Genomic DNA, 12,291 nt, shown 5'->3' on the forward strand with positions numbered 1-12,291 from the left:
CAGTATTTCATTCTCACCATGAAGAAATTAGAAAACATTATGCAGACAAAGTCATTTCCTCTGCTTTTTAGATAAGGCTCGCTTTCAATAAAGGGCAGTAGCAACACTGTTCGTTATTACCGATAAAATTGTGGCTATGTTTAAAAGACCTACCTGCCTTGTGGGAATAATCACATCAGAGTTGTTAATAAGAGACGCATAGGCTTCTTATTCTGATATATTGTCACATAGAAGGGCATTTTAATTGCAGTGACCTCCAGAATTTCCTTTTTATTGTGTTCCGAGAATAAATAATAAATAAATGAATTCATCATCTGGGCATTTGAAAAGTGAATAAAAAAACAAGTCAAATGTATTCTGTCAAGTCATTTAATGGCGCTCAGGGTTAAATTAAAGAGAGGGATATGTGTTCAAATAGCTGTGTAATCAGGTCCGTGGATATTTAATATCCTTGAAAGATGAACCACACTTTATTAAGATGTCTTAATTGGACAAGTTATTTTGGAATCGTACATAGATTTGATGGAGTACCGTATTTTCCGCACTATAAGGTGCACCGGATTATAAAGCGCATCTTCAATGAATGGCCCATTTTAAAACTTTGTTCATATATAAGATATATACATTTGGCCCGCGGGACGGACTTTGGACACGCCTGTTGTAGTGGCTTAATATTGGTCCATATATAAGGCGCACCTGGTTATAAGGCGCACTGTCAGCTTTTGAGAAAATTGGAGGTTTTTAGGTGCACTTATAGTGCGGGAAATAAGGTACTTTTAATACTGCAGCATCATTTATATTTATATTGATACACTGCTTGAATGGGCTATATTGACTGATTGCCAAAAAGTTTTAATTTAATGGTCATTAGCCGGCCAAACAGAATACGTTCTTACATCACAAGCATAAGAATAAATACGGTAAGGCAAATAGATTATGCCAAAGGGTCCATCACATAATCAGCTCAATGCCTCACTCGCTGATAATATATTTTTTTGTAACGGCCCATAAACTCCCCTTGGACAATTTGGCGTTTCCACAAAAAAAAGAGTGTAATGCGCTCTGGTTTTGTTGGGAATTAAATGTGTTATGTAATTAGCGCTATCACAGCGCAGGGCATTGGCGGCCTTGGGTCTTTGCTCTTAATGCTTTTGATTCTCTCGGACCATCCGCACACAGCCAAATAGTCACATAGGAGTCTCTTTATCATGCTCTGGCGAATCCACCCGTCATGCAATTCTCTCAAGGAATAGAATTCCTTTCACACGACTAATGGCGACAGAATATGGAGGGGATCATTTTAATTATCTGCTCAACTCGAGAGTTTTGTCACTATTCCCTTGCCTTGTGGCCTTTAATCGCAGCAAAAGAAGTGGGTGGAAAATATACTGTTTATACGGCTTGGGAGCCCCACACCTCCTTTCAAATGGCAGGAAAAATGGGCTATCATCTTCGTGTCCAAGCCAGCATCTCTCTACTTTTCCTATTAAGTGTCTGAGCTGCCACTTTACTGCACTGTCCCATAAAAGCAGCTTTTTTTTTTTTTTTTTTATGTGCTTTGAAATGAAAGCTGCAGTGTTTGTCTGGTCTGCAAGGGACAGCGCAGACACTTTTGGTGGACTTCAATCACACACTTGGACAGGGAGTATACAACCACCTCATTCCACTCAGCTCGGCTCTCTCTCTCGAGAGAGTCTTTTATTGTTCTCCATATTTTGAAGAGCTTCAGATGCTTGCGGATTGGCTCGCTCGTCCTCGTCATTCTACTCATTTTGTGGCATTTCCAACCGAGTGTCTGGAGAATAACACTTGCGGAGCTCCTGCTGTCTCAGCATGTGGTGTCTACTTGGAAAGCAAAGAGGCTCCATTTAAAGGTTCTGGAGCGGGTTTTGTCCCCGTTCTCTGTTTCATGAGCTGCGAGTAGCTTCACGCTGCAATATCAGATGGCTCGTCTTTCATTGGCAAGCGTTGTGACGGCCGTTGAAAGGACCGAGAAGTCCTTAGACGGCTCCTGCCAGTTCCCACATATTTATGATCTGAATTCTGCAGGAGGCCAACAGCTTGTGTACAGTATAGCTGGAGCGAGTTTATCTTCACGTTGTTAACCTGTGCTCTCATTTTGTGTTCAAGCAGTTGAAGCCAGGACAGAACAAACGCAAAGACAGCGACAGTGAGAGCGTAAGTGGAGAGTCCAAACCTTCCATGAGGAGCAGCTCCAGAGACCGGCTGACAGATGTGAGTACCAGTATGGCTTCAAATATGGTCTGTATAATTATGGGATGCAGAAAGGGACCAGCCATTGTCTGATGTGATCAAAAGGTATGATGTTAATGTCATATTTTTGGTCTACCAGTCAAAAATGCATCATTATGAAATCCTTTCACAATTCCTCTCCACAGATTGGTAAGTAAACCCAAATACAGGATGAATAAAACATTTGTTGCTAATGCTAACAAGTCACAGAGGCTCACTGTTTCAATACTTTTGATTAGCAGTGCACACATGATTTACCTTTGAGCCAGGTCTACCTTTCTTTAGGAGACGCTCAGGACAATAGTGGAGTGGCCACACGTGATTTTTATTCGTGTGAAGAATCTACAGTGTAGCAATCAGATATCTGGTCATAATTAAAGCTGTCAGAAGCGAGACGAGCTAGTCTTTGAGAAAGACATGGCTTAACAACTGGAGCAAAACCGATTCTGCATGTAGCTTTGACGCTTGACTGGGCATGAAATGAAATAAGTAATTTGATGTTGAAATTGAAATGATGGTTGCTGATTTATGTCAGCCTGCACTGTGGTGCAAACTTGCGAACGACTATCATCGTTGTAATGCCGTGTACAATCGTGAAACCAGACGTGTCATCTTTTGAGACTCTAACAAGAGAGTATTAGCCCAAATGTCAGCGGACTGCAACTACGTATTTCAAAGTAATTCAAAGTGAATGAGAAATTATTTCAAAATAAACCCTTAATTTAATATTACCGTATTTTGCGGACTATAAGGCGCACCGGACTATAAGGCGCACCTTCAATGAATGGCCCATTTTAAAACTTTGTCCTTATATGAGGTGCACTGGACTATAAAGTGCACCATTAATGCATCATGTCAGATTTTTAATCCAAATCAAATCATTCAGACGCAACAAATTACTTTATAATCACAAAATAATGATCCATAGTCTTTTTGATTCATGATTCATAGTCTTCAGCGGACCACTTATGATTGATTTCATGACACAATGCTTCGGGCCAGTTTGAATTTAGAAATTTGGTCCATATATAAGGCGCACCGGACTATAAGGCGCACTGTCGGCTTTTGAGAAATTTTTAGGTTTTTAAGTGCGCCTTATAGTCCGTAAAATACAGTATTTACTTATAAACATTTAAGGTCATACTTGACCTGAATTGGAATGATAACAGTATATTATTTTGTTTGTTTTTGGCAATAACAAAAAATACCATGAGTATCTATTATTTTTGGAGAAAATTGAAGGCTTCCTCAAGCAGAAACACCACAATTCACACTCTGGCTTGTTCTCAAGAAACATCTGTCACCCTCTCTATAATCACTTCCACTTGGACTGCCATTTGAGGCTCTCGGGAGGCATAGCCCTTTTCTCCCCTCGCCCCAAAACACCTTGCAGGACACTTAGCGTGCTGCCAGAAGAGCTGCCGAAAACTGGCAAGCATGAAGACACCCTGACCGACATCAGTCCCCCGTCAGGCTGTGTGGGTCTTCATTTCAGATTAGCCCAGGTTCCTGAGCAAGTCCATTTGCTTCCCGCCCCCCCCTTGCCCTCATATTGCCATAATGCTCCAATGAAGCAGATGAACTGATTTTTCTGACCTGGCCCTGGCTGGCAGGACAATACAGGTCGAAGGGGGTCAGGTATGGCAGCCTCTTGTTCCTCACTTGCCTTCCTTTTTCCACCCGATTCTGCCAGCTTATTAAGGCGTACAAATGGCATATCAGGTCTGCTGTGTTTGCCTCAACCCTCAAAAGCCCAGCTAAATTGGCAGGCTTAGCTGCATTTCCTCTGAAGTGCCGGGTTCCCTTTTGGGTTTGTTTGAAGCCGACATGGCCGCCATCCCCCCCAGCACACCCCACCCCTTTCGGTCTGGGTGGCAGGCATTGAGGCAAGCAGCGGTCCCAAGCAGAGGGAGTCGTTTGGATCAGGGAGGGAAGGGGATGAATCACTTCTGTTTAGTCTCTGTGGCAAGGGGTGAAATGCCATCATTACCCAGCTGCCTATCAAATAAATTGGCAATTACGGGCCTGGGATCCCAAGTAAACAGCGTGTTACTCCATTTTTTTTTTTTTTTGGTGCGTGTGTTTTTTCTACCCAAGATTCTTGATAAGAGAAGAAGCTCTGGAGTGCTGGGTCAGAGCCCACAAAAGGCAGACGATAATAAAGAAGACTCTAGGTATAAGTTGACATTTTAGAGCAGTTCCAAATTTTTTTTACAAATTCTCAATTTGTGGTAAATTATTCAAGACACATGGCTGTGTGTGCACCCATTCCAAGAATAAATGTCCTTTGGCAACCTACTGAAAAATATTTGTTGTTCCCTCCCTTAATTACGCACAGTATATCATTGGTAGGTTAGGCCTCTTTGGAACAATTGACTTGAGCTCAGCTGTTGTATCGTTTTGACCTCTCTCGGCTTAGATTTTGTATTTATGGCATGCTGTGATGCACGTATCTGGTTGAATCCAGTCAAGACCGGACCTCCATGGTAGGGGTGTACAAAAACCAGTCTGACCCATTTTCTGAGAGATGCAAGAATCAAATGGTTCCAATTCAAAATATATCGATACAAATCCGTGAGATGTAACTTAGAAGGAACACTTACTAGCTGAGCCTTTTGTGGAAACCTTAAATGACACGTGTAGTTTCATATTATTACCGTATTTTCCGCACTATAAGGCGCACCGGATTATAAGGCGCACCTTCAATGAATGGCCCATTTTAAAACTTTGTCCATGTATAAGGCACACCGAACTATAAGGCACACCTTCAATGAATGGTCCCATTTTAAAACTTTGTCCATATATAAGATGTATACATTTGGCGCGTGGGCCAGACTTTGGACACGCCTGCTGTAGTGGCTCAATATTGCTCCATATATAAGGCGCACCTGATTATAAGGCGCACTGTCGGCTTTTGAGAAAATTGGAGGTTTTTAGGTGCGCCTTATAGTGCATAAAATACGGTAATTCAAATATTTCCCCGCCACAACCCAAAGTGTCAATTTTGTTAATGCGAGTGGTTCATTGCAGATGTCTTCAATGACTCGTCTGCAAGCAAAAACAAACACACTGATGAAATTTTATTACTTTTCTAACACACATCAGTCGCCGCACTTGAGTACGTTGTTTAATTGTATAATGAATTTACCACCAGACGACACGCTTTTTCCCCACAAAATGTAAAATGCTCGTTGTTAAAATCCCTCCCAGTCTTCTCAGAGAGTTTGCTTTCACTGAGGTCTTGGAAGGCTGCTTTGTAATGAAACATCTGGAAGTGATGTTGTTTAAAGTCAAGCACATCATCTTCTGGTGCGTTTGAAGTGGTTTCAACCCTAAACACTGCCAAAGTCTCCTGCCACGGTTCTTGAAACTGGACCTAGTTATTACTGGCGTTCTGGTCAAAACATGACAGCCTCTGCGGAATTCAGTGTGCATGTGGTAAAACCATTCTAAATGCTGAAATTACAGCTTTTAGAAACCAATTACTGTCATAAAGTATATTTGTTGTTGTAAAGATCACTATTTTGATGAGATTTGCCTGTGCCTACAAAACATACCCTTTATTTATTTTTTCATTTTGTTAAAACTTTGCTTATATGAACCTTTCCACATGTTTCATGTCTGGGTTGATTTCACAATCCCAGACCTGTTTAGGGAATATAAATGGAGCTCCATCCCACCTCCTCAATACATTCTCCAATTATTGTTTGACACTCAGATGTAAATGAGGTCACAGTCACCCTGCGTGCCCAGATATGTTGGACAATTTGCTGCGACACAGAACTTGTAATTGCTTGCATCAATTATCACTTTGTCTGTCTGCCTCTAACTGATTTGAAATGTTTCCTATTAAAGACAAGATATGGAAGTAGGATCATTGTACCTATAATGAGCTCATTATCGTTGAATATCTTGTGAATAATGGTGTGTGTGGGTGACTTTGGTGTGCCGTGACAGCATTAGTCTTTTCGACTTTTTGATAGATTTTTTTTTAAGTGATAATTTTCCAAGCCAAGGCAGAATAAAAGCTATGAAACAATTACTCTTCTTTTTTTACTGTATTATCTCCTATCAAGATGTAAGTCTACTGGAAGAAATGACAAGCCACAAAATGATATGTTTATGATGCTATAAAATGGCCGAGATAGACTTTTTGTTTTCGAGTAGATTTGAGGCAGTTACCGTATTTTCCGCACTATAAGGCGCACCGGATTATAAGGCGCACCTTCAATGAATGGCCCATTTTAAAACTTTGTCCATATATACATCTGGCCCGCGTGCCGGACTTTGGACACGCCTGCTGTAGTGGCTCAATATTGATCCATATATAAGGCGGACCTGATTATAAGGCGCATTGTCGACTTTTGAGAGGTTTTTAGGTGCGCCTTATAGTGCGGAAAATACAGTACTGTCCATTTTCTATCCCTCAGATGTTCAGTGTAGGAATTTCGATGCTCCTCTATTTTGTTCTGGAATTTTCCCGTTACAGCCCTACTGAAGTATTTGGAGATTTTGCAATTTGTTGAATCATCCAATGTAGCCATTTTAGTCGCCAGGTCATATCTGTTCTCCAAATAAGTGTCCAACGAGACTTATTTTTGAGCTAGATTGGCCCAAGCTAAACAGCCCTCAAATCAACCTGATGAATAGTCTGTCTCCCAGGAAATAGTCCGACATCACTAGCCTGGCATTAAAACAAGTTCACTTTTCTCTCTCCTCAAACTAGCTTTTATTTAGCTGTCCCTTTCTCCTTTTTCATCGCCCGCAGTCAGCTTGTTATGAACAGATTGTGACACATTGTGTCATGGCAGTCGGGCAAAATTACGCTTGGTCTCAATTGCCCTGCCAAAATCTCAACAGCCAAATGTCTGTCAGGGGACTGTGAGAGGTCCCCTTGGATGGCTTGTCTCAAAAATGCTAGGGGCACGCCTGCCTTCATGCATTCACAAATGTTTTAGTCAGGCTTGCCTGGGTCTGTAGGAATATAATTAGAATTGTGTGCAGTGACCTCTGAGAAGCCCTCAGGTTGACAATAGATGTTACTAGTTTATCTCCGCTAATTATTTACTACACCCAGAGGCCATGAAGATAAAATAGAATTTGACTTATTGGCTGAACATTGTGACCTTACTAACTGTAGTTATTAAGTTACTGTTTATCCAGTAAACTGGGGGTTCTTTAACCGTTGAAAGTGATACAGAGTGAGTTGAAGTGGTAAATACTGCTTTGGCTGAATGCAGTTCCTCTCTGTTGGGGATGGTAAATCTATTCTCATGGAAGATTAATGGACTGAAGAAGTGGTGTTGAATGTCATTGTTGAAGGTTGAAAGTATTGAGCGCCTGAATCCTATCCATATGTTTTCAGGAATGACATAAATAGGCTCAGCCAGAATCCATTTTGACTTATCAAGCTTAAAGCGGTGCCAGAGCCAAGTGATACTTGCCAAGCATTCAGGCTCCTTGGCTTCCAATAACAAATCCCTTTCCACATAGTCTAATTTCCACTGAAATTTGCCACAGCCACACACACACTACCTCCCTGTTTTTAGGCTGCGCATCTTACGGCTTTTGGCTACCTATTCCATTTCCCGTAACCCAACCCTTTAACCCAAATTTCTGATTTCATACAGACCCCCCCCCCCCCAAGGGAGTCACTCCTCTCTTTGTTCCAGCTTTTTTAGCGTGGGGCCGTTTCAGTGGGGGTAAGTTGAATAAGTGGAGCCCAGAGGAGTCTCCACAGAGGTCTCACTCTGATTAGATGCATGCAGAGCCCAAGGAGAGAGCGCCAGTTGCCATAGCAATGAGAGGAATGTGGGAACTATAGCTGCATGAAGGAGAAGAAGGAAGGGGAAGTGGTGCTTTCTTTTGTGATGGGAGGTCTCTACTGACCGACATTTCTACTCTATAAATGCACACTGTCCAACAAGCTGAACACATGAAAAAACACACAACCTAACATGTATATATTCATTTATTTATTTAGTTTCTTTTTTTTCTTTTTTCTTTTTTTATTTACTACACCAGAAGACTATCGTAGCACATGAAAACATATATATATATATATATATATAGGCAAATATAATATATAATTATTAGAAAATATATAATATACGTGGTATATATAATACAAATATAATAACATATAATTATTAGAAAATATATAATATATATATAAGATAAATATATGTATGTATATATGTATGTATATAATATATATACTATATATTTTATTTTTTTTTTTTTTTTTCTTTCTTTATTTGTTTTTTTATTTATTACACCAGAAGACTATCGTAGGCAGCCTCATAGTATCTAAATCACAATAGCCTGTCAGGCCCAACAATGGGAGCCAAGGAAACCATAATTTGAGACACTAGGAGTCCCGAACAACCTCCCTCTCAGATGATTACTGCCTATTCGGTGGTGCAGCTCTAACAAATCATCCTTACCCGCTTATCTGTCTTACTAGCTTATGTATTGTGCCTTGAATCCCTGCCCGACTTAAGCGAAAGCTTTTACCCATAATTTTCAGACAACAAGACTATCCGAAGATTGATGTAAACATCTCCAAGGAACACATGTTTGTGTTTGAGTATATGTGAATCCCTGGTGTGTGTATGTGCATTGTGTGTTGTGTGCACCGAGCAGGGAGCTTAGCTTCGGGGTAAAGGAGTTGCGTGGGAGGCTTGTGTTGTGCGTCTGTGTGTGGTATCAAGTCTTGTTGGGTTTGGTTGAGAGACACAAGGGGCAGACACGGCTGCATGTGGATAACACACAAAAGCTTGCTGCTTCATAAACACAATCCAACCTGTACTGTAGAATGAATAGGAACAGCAGTTAAATATTATGTGCAACCCATGTTTGGATTCATGCAGCTCCACGAGGGATTCTTAAAATAATGTATACGTAGGTTGCTGTCCGCCAATTCTATTTATGCAGACATTAAATAAAAATCCCACTTTTATAATCATACTTAATGATCCAACTGTATTGTTCTTAAAGCGCTCTATCAATTTCATTTTATTTTTCAGTTTGGGGTGTCGTCTACCCTTTGCCCCATGTCAGCTGGTATAGGCTCCAGCGACCCCTGTGACCCTGTACAGGATAAGCGCTGTTGAAAATGGAATATGGATGTCTTGACTGACCAGACAGAAAACCGAAGTCGCCATTTACAGCACAGACAACAATATAAATTCTGCAGTGGCTGCAAGCCACACATACACACAGCCTAAAACAAGACACACACATGCACCAAATAGTTTTATACATTATTTTAAAGTGAACAACTTCAAATGTGTGTATTGATTCAAAAAAAATAGATCTGGAATTGGTTAAAACAATAACTAATTGAAAGTTACAAAATGCCTGTATTGTATATCTCCAGGCTTGAAGATACAAACTTGTGGGATTGTGCAGTACACTCTTTAAAAAAAAAAAAAAAACACTTGCCAAGCTACTTTCTCTAAACTCAGAATACGCAAATTTAGCCTAAAGCACACAAACACAAGTAAGGTACACGGCAAAACGTTGGATTTGGAATTGAGTCCATGCTATAATATATTTAATACATTTAAAACTGGATTGCATTGTAACATTTGATAATACTTTGTGTAATTGCAGTCTTGTACATTCTCTTAATGCGTCACCAAATTACCTGTACAATATACGTATATAAAAAAATATACAGAATATAAATGGGCAGCTGGATTCAAAAAAGAAAGACAAGACACATCACCCCGGAATTACAGCTACAGAAGATTATTCGAGAGACATTATTTCCCTGAAGTCGTGGGCTTAACTCAAATTTGGAAGAGAAATGAAATTGCCAGCAGTGAAGAAGCAGACTTGGTAGGAGTTCATGAGTAGAGAAATAACATTTTCATTTGTCTGGGCCCCGATGGGAGACAAGGAGCCTTTCAGTAAATAGAAGCAGCTATGAGAAATGATTTTTTTGGTCAGCAGGATATTGTTTTAACGCGCACTTATCCATCTGCAATCTAGATGTCAGGCCCCAGGAAAGCGCTGGATGGCCATTCTACTGCTGTCTTTATAACACACAAGTGTTTGCCTCATCTTGACTCCAATTGGCTGTTAGTGTCCCATTTTCACTGGAGATTTTGTCCTCAACACGCTTCTGTTTTTAAGATGTCTTTGTTCGGAACGGTTGGCTGAAAATTTCTGAAATGTAGACTTTTTGTCAAAATATGAAAGCTACTATGGTTTCTGATGTGCACTGGTTTTATCCTTCAAATGCAGAACATGGTACTAAAGAAGTACCGTATTTTCCGGACTATAAGGCGCACTGGTCTATAGCACCTTCAATGAATGGCCCGTTTTAAAACTGTGTCCTTACAAAAGGTGCACCGGACTGTAAGGTGCACCATTAAGGCATCATGTCAGATTTTTAATCCAAATCAAATCATTCTCCATTTTATCTTTTTATTTCAACTTCAGACGCAACAAATTACTTTATAATCACAAAATAATGATCCATCGTCTTTTTGATTCATGATTCATAGTCCTCAGCGGGCCAATTCGTGTCATTTCATGACACAATGCTTCAGGCCAGTTTAAATTTAGGAATTTGGTCCTAAGGTGCACCGGACTTTTAGGCGCATTGTCGGCTTTTGAGAAAATTTTAGGTTTTTAAGTGCGCCGTCTAATCCGGAAAATACGGGAGTGAAGTAGAGGTTGATATAGTATGGCCTGGTAATTTATATCCCTCCCCATTTTTCTTTCTCCGGTGTATCAATTTTACCTATGCAGTGACTTTTTTTTTTCCTCTCATATTTTATTACTTTGATGAATGGTCGCAGGTGATTGTCTTGGCTGAGCGTTGTCAGGCTTCAGATAGATTTTTGGGGGATTGTAAGGAGATTACTTCCCGTCTCGTAAACCGCAGATGTCGACTCCCGCGTGTCTCATCAATGCCTGGATGCACGGTAGCTCTCCACTCAAGTTCTTTACGTGCTGCATTAAAATCTATGATTAATCTGCACCAACAACACTTTGATCCAGAGCTGTCAGTATTGATGTACTCCCAGGTGATTACGTCTATGTCCCGTCATCCTGTATCAGTTAAGCATTTGTCACAAGGCCCATTTTGAATGTTGTTGTTAATCACTTTAGCATTGAATAAATGTACGAAATAAAAACCCAACAGCATTTATTCCTGCAGTTTGCTGGAATTGGTCTACCTTATTCCGTACCTTAATAAGTGGCATAGAAATAGGTGCATCAATGATTATATTATGATAAATTGAAAGTAAGTGTGACAAATTGGTGATCAGTATAGGGTGTTTCTGCAGCTCTCTCAAAATATGCAAAGAAAGGCTCCAGTTTGCATGTATGGATTATTCATAGCACCCTGGTATACAATTCTCAGTAAACTAATCAGACCATTGGATCTGGCCTGGTTAAAGGGAATCACATCAGCTGTGTTTGTATTTCACTAAGAGGTCAGAGGGCAGCATAGGGCCACGTTGTACAGGGGATTGGGTGAGATTAACCTTTGCCCTCCCCTTTGGCCCTGACTGAGACATGGTCAGAGAGAGTGGAATTAGCTAAACCAGGCAGATTCATGTGATTCCAAGCGGTCATCCAATTACTGCCTTATCTCCTGGCCAAATGAGATCAATGCGTACTGGGCATGGAGACCCGGCTGGTTGGCCAAGGTGCAATAATCAGCAAGTCTGGAGCACCGTATTCTTGGAAGAGCCAGAGCATGTGTTAGGAGCTCCCTTCGCTGCCATTAACTGCTCGTGTCGGCTGGATCCTGACCTGCACTTTGCGTGAGGACGACACGGTGTTGTGCATTGAGGGATCTTAACTTTTTGTGCTGAAGCGCAGCACTTAGGAAAGTGAATAATGTGCATAATTAGAGTTTTACCTCTTATCCTTGGTGTATCTACCCTGCTGATTAAACTGGCTAAAAGGTACCACTGTGGGTAAAAATCGCATAATTTCTCTAATATGCATTGCATATGAAAACTGCTTTTAAGCATTCACAAGTGGTTAAAACAACCAAGTGCAGCTAATATC

General features: G+C 40.6%; 1 protein-coding gene across 16 annotated transcripts in view; it reads left to right on the forward strand.

The window, feature by feature from the left end:
• The window catches only part of auts2a (activator of transcription and developmental regulator AUTS2 a), a 169,310-nt gene that overhangs the window by 59,055 nt on the left and 97,964 nt on the right, over positions 1-12,291 (forward strand). For 11 of the 16 annotated variants that reach the window (XM_088397868.1, XM_088397872.1, XM_088397873.1 and 8 more), the window contains one exon: positions 2,131-2,235. In XM_088397868.1, coding sequence (XP_088253994.1) covers positions 2,131-2,235 — 105 coding nt within the window. The remainder of the gene's footprint in view (positions 1-2,130; positions 2,236-12,291) is intronic. The other 5 variants (XM_088397870.1, XM_088397883.1, XM_088397877.1 and 2 more) reach the window with 1 other exon arrangement.

Source organism: Syngnathus floridae, chromosome 15 (genome assembly GCF_059516105.1).
Source record: "Syngnathus floridae isolate MCC-2025c chromosome 15, RoL_Sflo_1.0, whole genome shotgun sequence".
Classification (NCBI taxonomy): Eukaryota; Metazoa; Chordata; class Actinopteri; order Syngnathiformes; family Syngnathidae; genus Syngnathus; species Syngnathus floridae.